The 11,686-nt window shown below is 40.8% G+C and overlaps 2 protein-coding genes across 2 annotated transcripts in view; both read right to left on the bottom strand.

Annotated features, from left to right (window-relative positions):
* Positions 1-988, bottom strand: part of LOC106806216 — a 10,894-nt gene extending 9,906 nt beyond the window's left edge. Inside the window, exon 1 of the mRNA XM_014808090.1 lies at positions 696-988. Coding sequence (XP_014663576.1) covers positions 696-738 — 43 coding nt within the window. The 5' untranslated portion in view covers positions 739-988. The remainder of the gene's footprint in view (positions 1-695) is intronic.
* Positions 989-1,238: 250 nt separating this feature from the next.
* On the bottom strand, positions 1,239-3,887 carry LOC106806224. Its single transcript, XM_014808094.1, has 4 exons — positions 3,721-3,887; positions 3,186-3,304; positions 2,548-2,676; positions 1,239-2,275 (listed from the first exon to the last, which is right to left on the bottom strand). Exons 1-4 carry the CDS (start codon positions 3,743-3,745, stop codon positions 2,105-2,107), a joined length of 444 nt encoding a protein of 147 aa, XP_014663580.1. The 5' UTR covers positions 3,746-3,887; the 3' UTR covers positions 1,239-2,104.
* Between the last annotated feature and the right edge of the window lie 7,799 nt (positions 3,888-11,686).

Here is an 11,686-nt window from a genome sequence, read left to right as displayed (position 1 = left end):
GAAACTGTGGTAAATAACTCTAGTGAATCTGCCAATGAGAAGATTACGTGCTATGAAATAATTTCTATTGGGCTTTCCTCTGACATGTATCGAAGATTCTAGAGAAGATGCACGCGTTGAAATCTACATCGCAGCTAGTGTTGTGAAGTGAATGTAAAGTGAATGTATACCTGTATGTGTGTGTATATATATGTGTGTGTGTGTGTGTGTGTGTGTGTGTGTGTGTGTGTGTGTGTGTGTGTGTGTGTGTGTGTGTGTGTGTGTGTGTGTGTATGCGCACTTGCGCCGCGCGTACGCGTGTGCATAACAGAACCATCAGTATACGCTCATGTTTCTACCTCGGGCTAATATTCTTCAGTTATATCAGAGCACGTATATGATATGATATACGTGCTCTGGTTATATCAGCTAGTGTTGTGATGTGAATCTGTTAAACATACGACTGAGCTGAGAGTGTAAGACGTTGTATTATTGAGAATGCATTTCACTTCGAATTATCACATCAACAAGACGCCACCCACTATGCGGAGTACACACAACGAGACTATATATTAGCATATAACTGCACTGAAAACATTTCGCAAACGCTCATCGCTCAAGTGAGGTAAAAGAGAATGAGTAAGGTGAGAATTAATCGATGGGATGGATATTCAGAGAGAATTAATTTACGCAAGCTGAAGTAATACTTTACTTACCTCGTGCGTCGCGATCTTGGGTCAAACTCCTCGTAAACAACATTTTCCGTGGAGAAAAGACAGTCTATATGGAACTTGGAGGCATCTGGGCGCCAACGTTCGAAATCATAACATCACCTCCGAGTCTGGTTTGCGTGCATACAGCATCCCGGCATGCTGTGCACATACCATACCATGCATCTTTCGGCCAACCAGAGCCGTCTCTGGTGGCCAGTGCGTCTATATGGGTGGAGGAGCAAGTGGCGTGTAACTGAACACCCCGCGATGATTCTTTGCACTAGCATTTTAGTCTCTCCTGGTGCGAACAGATGGCTGGCGTAAGGGAGCCTGGAAAGTCTCTATCTTCCGGGCGCAGTAAATATAACAGCTAAACGCTAAAGTAGCCCATCTTTAATCGCTGTGTAAATATTATTTTGTATACAAATATGTGCGAATCACAAGAGCCGTGTGAACCAAGAGTATCGTCTTCCTCCGTCGATTGTGTACTTGCAAGAAACTGTTCTCTCCCGCTAAATAACAACGCCGTAATAAACAGCGAAACAATTTCCTTATTAAACAGAGTTTATTATCAACAGTCTACGTACTACAGGTGTAAAATATAAAACGCTGAGATTCACGTACATCGTTAGATGTGTACACGTGTGAGTCGCTAGTGCGCATGGCAATGATTAATTTCCAGACAAAACCCTCAAGAGGCGTACGATATAAGACGGCAACTGTGTAAAATCGATAACATTAGCATAGTAAAATCTAACACGATACAAAAAACATCAATTTGTTCATACTGACATTAAAAATGCCTCTGTTCATATATTTACAGTGTCGACTTATAATTTGATGCAACCACGTGCTGTGCACATGGGGCAAGACACAGCTGCCCTTCATCACGATATTTACACCGCCCGAAACAGAATTCTCTCCACTGTTCTACTGTTGTTTTCAAACATCGCAAGGTTAAAAAGTTATACCACATCATTGCTTCCTCGAGCAAACTCGGAGTTCTTCTCACACGATTGTTTGCAGCGACAGAGGTCAGCCAAGGACGACTGCGTGTATAATGGGCCAGTCTTCACACCGCCCAAGTCTCACGTAATCATGCGTTATGGAAACCAACCGCATTATGGGGAGCACATACATTTTTTGATGCTGATCTGACTATTAAAAATTTATTCGTTTTTTTTTCATTTGGCTTCTGAACAAGATTAACAAACATTATTGTTCACAAATCTCTACAATTTACAACTGCAAACAAGGAACACAAAATTTATATTGATACACACGATATCCCCTCTGATGCTGCAGTGAACATGACTTATATGTGCCAATAAAAGTATGCATCAAGTAGCTTGTTTTAGGAGGATGGAAGAGAGATCAGTAGTGAGTATAATATGCTAATTATAGCACATTGTCTACCAGGGAGTGGCCCAGTGGTTGTGTATGCCGTACCATGTGCACACGTGCACGAGCACGCCCACCCAGATAACGAGACCAAGAAACACTGTGCAGATGATCCAACGTTTAGTTGTGACGGATGTATCTCTTGCAACTGCCACCTTCTCCTCCTTCATCTCGCGTTTGCACTGAAAGAACACAGACGAGCATATAATGAGTACAGTGGATTGTCTATGAGCAAATAAAAGTTAGCTACTTACTAGATCTTAGTAACTTACAACTGAAATAATAGAGATACTCACGAGACAATTAATAGTAGAAACAACTATTATATAAACTGCAAAAAGCCTGAGTCAGTACTACACACCCTGGTCCCACATTTTTCAAACCACTGACAGCCAGGACACTGATTTGTGTGCTACAATACCAGAATCACAATATATACTATGTGCCCACTTACTCTGCGGGCAAAGTATATTGCTGCAATTCCAGTTGGGAAGAAGCAGACCAGTGTAACAAGTATGGCCCACGCGATGTATGATGTTGGTTTTCTCTTCTGTTCAACGATAATAAAATGCTTTCCTGGTTCCTGCAAAGATCACGAATTTAATCATTAGCATCATTTATCATGAATTCAATAATAATTGGTCGCTTTTCAGGCAGTAGGCCCCCTTATAGAACCAAACGAACTAGGTTTCATTTTCACAGATGAACTTGAACACAGTTTATATACAAATACTAGCATGAAGTATAATTCAACTAGCTTGCTTATGCTGAGAGGGTCTATGTCACCCTGGGTACAGTTCTATATATCGGAACGTAACCTGGTACTATCTAATATGCCGGACCGTACCTCGCCTACTCCACTAACGAGTCTAGGGAGTCGCATACGCCTACTCCCTAACCCTAACCATATCAGATAGTTACCAGGGTACGTTGCGATATATCGAACTGTACCCAGGGTACCCTCCGATAGTACCCTGTGGGACATAGACCCTATAAGCCTTGCTTACACTGTGATGGTTTTACCTGCATTGTAGCAGCATGCGATACAAAGGAAAACACGTGATATTACTAGTCATAGCTATTACCACATACCCCAACTATATAAGGTTGTTTGGTATATATAACGGCTTGTCCGTGCTCGATTGTTATGTCAGACGATTGATATCCTGATCGATATGAACCAGATTGCAATGACGAGGCAATCGATGCACCTGCAAGGTAAGATCATTAGCATCATTCATTATAAACTATGGTACTATATATAATTATATATATATATATATTATATATATATATATCAGTGGAATGGTTATTTTTTGGATTATGTGGGAACTACTACTACTACTACTACTAGTAGTAGTACTAGTAACAGGGGAAAAATTCGTGATTCGGGAACAGATACTGAGCGATATATCAGGTGGGACGAAGGAAATCAGGATTTTAATTAACAATGAACTTGGAAACCATGGATTATCTATAATAAAACCTTGTGCGACGCACGTTGGGAATCCTGTCTACGATAGAAGTTCAGTGGCTATCTCGGATAATGGTGGGCGCCATGTTGGGTCACACCTGTATCCACCGCATCACATTACACATACAGCGTTCACGACTCGAATATACTTACTCTTATTCTTCATAGACTTGTCCATGTTGTGTGTGGTCTTTTATTATTGCGATCCTACAATCTCATAATCACGAAAGCAGGATAGATTGTCAATCTCACGCTACTTCATTCATCGTAGTACTGCAGAGCAATCGGGAAGGTATGCAGGGAATCGTCACAACATTTGAAAGCAGCTGCGGCACAGGTGAGATGGCGTCCGTACGTAAATAAAACCGGTTGCGTTGGAACAATGTATTCCGTCAAGCTGAGGGGTGAGATTCCCATCTGAACGCCATTATTATATGAGATTTACTAGCTCGCGAGTTGCAGATTGGAAACGGTATCATGTAGCTGCTATTACACGCACTGTTGTATTGCTTGGGCCGTTATACTTGCGCGATTTGCAATTTATTAGCCGATAAGTAGGAATGTTTGTGCCTGTCACCCCCACTGCATCAGCCTACGTCGCGCGATCGGAATTCTATTGTCTGGTATGTAATAAATGCTGAAACTGACAATTTTATCCTCCAGATGGCGCGCAAACGCGAAAGTAGAGTCTATGAGGAAGATGAGGGTACGTACGTCTCCGTACTGGAAGTAATTATTGACTATTACTTGCCGAGTAGCACTATTAAAGCAAGATAAACATGTGCCTCAGTTGAGTTCCATGAGGTTCTTGCCATATGATGAACGATGTCATGAAAAATTATCGCAAATTTGCTCACAGACACCATACAATCAGGATGATACACGTGCCTGAGACAGAGCCGAATATACTTTGAGAGATTTTTACATTGGCAGTAAGCAGGGCCGTAGTGGCCGCCACGGCAGCACGGCACTGCCGTGGCACTATTTTGAAGAAAAAAAATTCTGGAATGTGTATCTAATATGAAAATGTGCCTATTCAAATTCAAACTTCAAAACATACAGATGTACATAGTGAAAGTATAAATGCAGATTGAAAATAGGCTTATTTTTCATAATTAGGTACTGATAGTATATAGAGGGGGGGAACGGGTATTTTCGGGACGCGGGATTGGCCATTTCAATTACCTGGGAACTGGGAAATGTCAGATAAATTTTCCGTGATTCGGGAACAGAAGTCCATCGGGACGTGGGAAAGACCCTCTAAAATTGTCTGGGATCTGGGAAAATTGTGTCAATTCATCGGGATTTTAATTTCTGCGCTAATATTTATTTAATTTATTAATATATTTTTATTTTTTATTAATTATGCCCAGATAAATAATAGTATGTAAATATTAGTATTTATGTAAGGTTTGAAAACATAAACTACTGAATTTGCTGAAACATGTCTACATAATTTCCTGGGAACTGGGAATTGGGATTTTATTTTACTGGGAACTGGGATATGGGGTGTTTTTTGCTGGGAAAAGGGGAATGTACCCCCCCCATGATCATTAGCATTGAGATATCTTGCTCTAAACTTATTAGCAGGTTTGGTTATGGCAGCTGGTGGCAGCAGACGCAAGTTGGGGTGAGTTAAGTAAGGAACTTAATTGGTGTATTTAAATTTGCGGAGTTGTAACCATTTGGCCACTTTACTCCCGTCTATAAATTCTTGATAAACTGCAGTTTTTGGCGGCAGAGGGATATCAGAGGCAGACGCCTGGCGAATCAAGAACGGTTGAGTTGAAACAGCACATTTCTTTGAATCACTGTTTAATTATTTTATGAAACCTATCATTGAATTTGAACAAATACAGGTGTGTATAAATAATAGCGGGCGTGCATGAAACGCAGGCCGCTGGCGTATGTGTACGCGGGCTGTTTGAAAACCTAAACTACTGAATTTCCTGAAACATGTCTACATAATTTCCTGGGAACTGGGAACTGGGATTTTATTTTACTGGGAACTGGGATATGGGGTGTTTTTTTGCTGGGAAAGTGGGAATGTACCACCCCGTTCCCCCATCTATATACAATTTTGTAAATAATGTTTTATTAGTTGTCATACTCATAATTTATATTTTAGATACTTTAGTCAAAACATCAGCTTTAGCTACATTCCTCTTTGAAATTTACAAATTGACCTTTTAAAATGATCAGAATTGGTTGCTTTCAACATAGCCTGAAAATGCAGGAAATGCCATTTCCAGGCTCTACATTTCAAAAATTTTCCGCATTGGATACATATTTCTGCAGTGGCACTTTTTGGGAGGCCACTACGGCCCTGCAGTAAGCATGCATTCACTCATCTTTATATGCATGCTATTAGTACACGCGTTAACCAGAGAGACATGATACAAGATTGCGTGGCACAGCTTTGCTGTGGATCCTGAGCGCTGCGCGCGGGTGAGACGCGCAGTTCCGCGGAATATGCGCACGCGACCGCGGGGATGTTGAAGTATGAAGCGCTGTCCGCAGTGGAGACGTGCGCCAAATTCGCGGCCCGGCGCACGTCTCCACAGCGGTCAGCGGATGGTCTGTAGTTTTAGAAGATAACAATGAAGACTTTGTTCTAAATAAGAACTATCGGCGGCTAAATAAGAGCAATATACATGCACACCTTTCAATTTTTTGACTAGTCAGTCAAAGGGCTTGTTGGGGGTCCATTATATAGAGCTTTCGATTGAAATGGCCCATGAAATTGTCAAGTGGAATTGTGTTTTTCGGAACCCCAAAGAAGATGTCTCCCTCTTACATGCACCCCTCCCTAATTAATCACGCATTCAGGCGTAAAGAATAACAGAGATGCGTTAATGCAACAAAAAGACGTAGCGCCGTGCGCTAAACGGCGTGCTATTTTCGTTTTTGTGCCAAACTCTATCGTAGGAAACCGTTCTAGCCTAGCAGAATGCCTGGGTTCTTGAGATCGGCGATTCCGTACCTCAATGGGTCCCACCTTTGAAATTATAACAGAGAGGTGCGGCGTACGCTGTGATTGGAAGACACAAAGTGTCAATCCTCGGCGCGCTTCGGCATCATGACCGCATCACGTCCAGAGCAGAAATATATATTTGTTTGGCGCTTAATTGTTGTTAAGCTCTAATATATTATTTAGTCTCTCGAATCGTCTCGATTATGTTTTTATGGTACACAGCCATAGAGATCTATAAATAGTTTATTTATACATCTCTATGTACACAGCCCAAATAATGCAACCGCAAAACATCGCATCCGTTTAAGTGCACGGGCTGCGGGCCCTCCGATTGGTCGGCAGATGACGCGTCACATCCTCTCAAGTTCCCGTCATAAGGTATTGAACCAGTTTCCACTTTCCAGTAGTAACCAATGGTCACGTGTCAGCTAGGCAGCTGCGCGACGACGCACTCGATTAGTCCGTCTCAGTAACTCTTTCAAACTATAAGTTGCAGTTTGATGTTTTAAGATGATTTGCGACAGAGAAGAGACAAACGTGCCTATCAGAATATTATTTCTACACAACCTAAACGAAGATCATATTTTCTTTTTGACTATGAAAGTATGTGCGTATAGACGTGCGTTGCTACGAACTATGATTACTTGCATGGATCTTGATTATTGTCTCTATTTAAAAAAAATATTAATAAAATCTTATTCTAAAAAATACAGTTTTAAAAGTCTATGTTAGGGTTAGGGTTACTCATTTACTAAATATAGTGCCACAAACAATTAATTATTCGCAGAAATACCTAGTTATGCAAATAAATAAATAAATAAATATATATATATATATTTATTTAATATGATGTAATTAAGATATACTGCTAAAAGTAAGAACATGGGCTAGCACTGCCAAGCTCCTTAACGTCAGCACAGTATAAAGTGCTAGTTTAAACAATTAACACGAGATAACGCCAGAAGCTAGCAAAAAGTGCAAAAAGCAAAAAGCAAAAAGCAGAAGACAAAAAGTGCCTACTATACAGCGTATGCGCATCTAAGGTTATTAAAACACGTGTTGTATATCTAAGTTTGTGTGAGACAACAGTAAAGATGACGGCCTCAACAATTAACTGACGAAAGCAACTGATATACGGACGGGAACAACACTCCCACTGGTAATTAACCACGTTTAGATACTAAATAAAACTATAACAATTGTAAGCTCTTGTTTTGATCACAGCTATAGCCACATTAAAGAACACTGAAATGTGTCAATTCAGTCAGGAAACGACAGACCGCACTTGTACATTTTGAAATATAAGCTGCTGGAGAAATACACCGCAGCGATTACACGTAACAACACAAGATATTAAATCAGGGTAGGTCATAAAGGCGATAAAAGTGACGGATGTGCACTCCGGAACAACAAACATTACTAAAATGCTAAGAAAGATATAGCAGCTCAGTCAGTAGCCCTAGTACTATAGCTCGCGTTCTTTAACTGCCGCAGGCTTGCCTACGGCAGTTAATGAACGCGGGCTATAGTACTAGAGCTACTCAGTCAGCAGCAAGATCGAATTTCATACCGTCGAAATTACAGGTCACTGGAGAGCAACGTTGCCTCAAATAAAATGTCCACTTAACAAAGAAGGAATACAATATAGCAGCTGGTAGAACAGCTGACAATATATAAGGAAACAACGCGCATACTTGCGCACATACTGACACACACATATGGTGAACACGCTGTAACCAAAGACAGTCAATAATAGTTTTTATCACATAGTTGAGCCAATTCCGGGAATAGCATCATATTGTGTTATAAAAGTGCTGCAAGTACTGCGCTCATGTAATGTTAGAATTGGGTATTTAGGGTCAACGGCATATTGCGCATCAGCCGAATGGAACCCGCCACGACCCCAGGAGACTGACGGATGTCGGCCGGGTTATAGTTGGTTCTGTACCATAGATATAATATACTAGTTAGACTAGTGTCTCAATATATTTCTATGTTCCGTAGACATGCACCATCGTATTGAAAGGATCTCTTACGGTAAGAGGTAATGCATGAAATCGGGTGAGCACGAGTGAATTGCCCTCAAAGGTCGTAGAGAGTGCAAGAGCGTCTACAAAGGTTATTGATGTAGACTAGGCTTTGTCCGTGTATTACTTTGTTGACGTCTGTGACGATGGTTTTTTTACTCGATCTAGCCCTACGCTAGGAATATTGTTGAGGCTCGGAGGAATCTTAACCTAACAGCTTCTTAATCACTAGGTTCTTATACGCGGGTTTTTACTGTATTTAATTGTCTCTCTCTATTTGTCTGCGTTTGCTTGTGTTGTATAATGCCAAAGGGCAGGACAGTAATTGAAGTTTCTGAGCCAGCATGACGTGTATAATTTTGAAGACTGGGTTCGCAATCCACATATTTGCGCAAACGTTTTATAGCATATATATGGCGTGTTCTCCTAATAGGTAAATCCTAAATTGGGAATGGATAAAAACCCACGTGTGTTGGTGCACCTTTGCTGATGCGATGTCACATACGAGGACGGCTGTCAATATCCACAATTAGTAGTGTGTCATCTGGCTTGTTTAGTGTTACAAAGTCTCCTATCTACTGCTTAAAGCCGCACTATGTGCATCCAAACGCTAATTTCTCCAGTAGGCCTACTAGACTAGCAAATACTTCGTGTCATGCATAATCACACTACCTTATGGCAAAATAAACTCTAGTTCCTCCCATTTCACTGCGCGTTTGCTTAAAACCCACAAGAAAGTGGTGCGAAATCTGGTAATCTGGCACTAACGCTAAATTGCTTGCCAAACAATTTCGCCAAGAATCGGTTATGTGACATCACATGTTTTTATCTTTGCTAGACCCCGTACCGCTGTACCGCTGCACGGTTGCTTGGGAGAGCAACGCGAAACTGTCAACAACATCGGAGAATTTGAACAACATTGGAGGTATTTTCAAATGCTTTTTATAAGATCTTATAAGACAACGCACAGTGAAATGGGAGGAACTATAGTTTATTCTGCATGACACGAAGTATTTGCTAGTCTAGTACTGGAGAAATTACCGTGTAGATGCGCATAGTGCGGCTTTAACGTCTACCAGAATAGGTGGGGGCAGTCGGTGATAGCTAGGATAATTTACTGAACTGCTTTAGGGTTGGCTTGCATGACATTTTCATTGATTCGCTGTTCCGGGAAGATGAGCTATTTGTTTTGCAAGGTTTGTCACAAGTATTGTTTCGAAATATTGTTTGCATGCTGTATGAACATAGCGCATTGCCATCTGCGTTATTTGCAATGTACAAATCCGGGTGAATGCTAAAGATGTCGTGAATAATCTGAACTATATTCCCATAGGTGACAGTGCCATAAAAATCCCTAATTCTAGTCGAAAAAAACGATCTAGCTATATTTTCATCCTATAATTGTATACTATATATCCCATATTTGTCTGTATTTGCGTAACTATAAACTATATAGACGACCTATCTACAGTGTTTGTTCTCATATAGCTCATCAGCGTGTTTTTCATGACTGCTTGTTTGGACCTGTGTTGGTTGGTACCTTGTTTATTTTAGCCTAGATATCAGCTGTATCGTACGTTCACCTTCTTTTTCAACCTATTGCCCACACCAGTGTGATCAGACTATACCTTTTTTTCTCAACCATACATTGATTGTATTTTAACAGCTGCTAGTCTCTTTAGAACTTGTAAATTTAAATATCATAAACGTCAATTTTAGCTGATGGTATCGTATGTAAACTATTTACAAAATCGTGTGAATTAAGTGTGTATAATTAAATTAAGCTATAGTGCATATTTACCTATTGGTAGATGATACTTGATCAATGAGAGGTGCTATGCCAGCGCCTTAACCCATGTTTTGTAAAATAAGAACAAAAAACAGCCATGTCGCCCTTTTATGTTTTACTTTTAAAATCTGTTAAATATACATTACAATATTGCTATACCATGGTTTGGAAAAGTTCCCAATGTCGCTCGGAACAAGGTGAACAGTACTGTCGTGGTTGTTGTTGTTGTTGTTGTTGTTGTTGTTGTTGTTGTTGTTGTTGTTGGTGGTGGTGGTGGTGGTGGTGGTGGTGGTGGTGGTGGTGGTGGTGGTGGTGGTGGTGGTGGTGGTGGTGGTGGTGGTCGTGGCGGTAGTGGTGGCGGTGGCGGTGGTGGTTGTGATGGCAGCGCAGCGGCGGTGGTGGTGGCGGCGGGGGTGGCGGTGCCGGTGGTTAAATGGTATCAGTGATGGTATCAAACGCTAATGGTAGTGAGAGCAATGATTTATCAATTATAAACGTCAAATGAATTTTATGTACAAAATATATATACTTAATAAATCACTTATTGTGTACATGCTAAGAGCAAGATATAATAAGGCATAATATAAAAAAAATCGTCGCATTCCATGCGGATATCATATGACACGCTTGTCTTATATATTACTAGCCACTTCATACTTGTATACTTGCATATAAGTCCTGTTATTTCTCGTATACTGCGCAATATTTGTACAAGTGGTATTATTTCTTGTATACTATACAATACTCGTATAAGTGCATAAAACGTATACGCACGCGTCGAGCTGTACGTCCTAGCGCACTGCCATCACAGGAAACAGATTAATGTTCTTCTCCAGGCTATACTATTTGACCCTCTTAAGTTGAGACTATAGCTATCACTGGGCAGACAAAAATTATATGCATTATTGTCGGCCACTTTTTATTATATAATAACAGCTCAATTACTCACTTCGAAATGAGCAATAATTAATTGAGCCAAGCGCGCCAATACTTTTGACATAATATATATAATATAATATAATATAATATAATATAATATAATATAATATAATATAATATAGTGGTGGTGGTGGTGGTGGTGGTGGTGGTGGTGGTGGTGGTGGTGGTGGTGGTCGTGGCGGGGGTGGTGGCGGTGGCGGTGGCGGTGGTGGTGGCGGTGGTGGCGGTGGTGGTTGTGATGGCAGCGCAGCGGCGGTGGCGGTGGTGGTGGCGGCGGCGGTGGCGGTACCGGTGGTTAAATGGTGGTTAACCGGTGGTTGCTAATGGTAGTGAGCAATGATTTATCAATTATAAACGTCAAATGAATTTTATGTACAAAATATATATACT

The sequence above is a fragment of the Priapulus caudatus genome, unplaced genomic scaffold, assembly GCF_000485595.1.
Source record: "Priapulus caudatus unplaced genomic scaffold, Priapulus_caudatus-5.0.1 Scaffold148, whole genome shotgun sequence".
In the NCBI taxonomy this organism is placed as follows: domain Eukaryota; kingdom Metazoa; phylum Priapulida; class Priapulimorpha; order Priapulimorphida; family Priapulidae; genus Priapulus; species Priapulus caudatus.
This window is presented reverse-complemented; position numbering and strand designations above follow the sequence as displayed.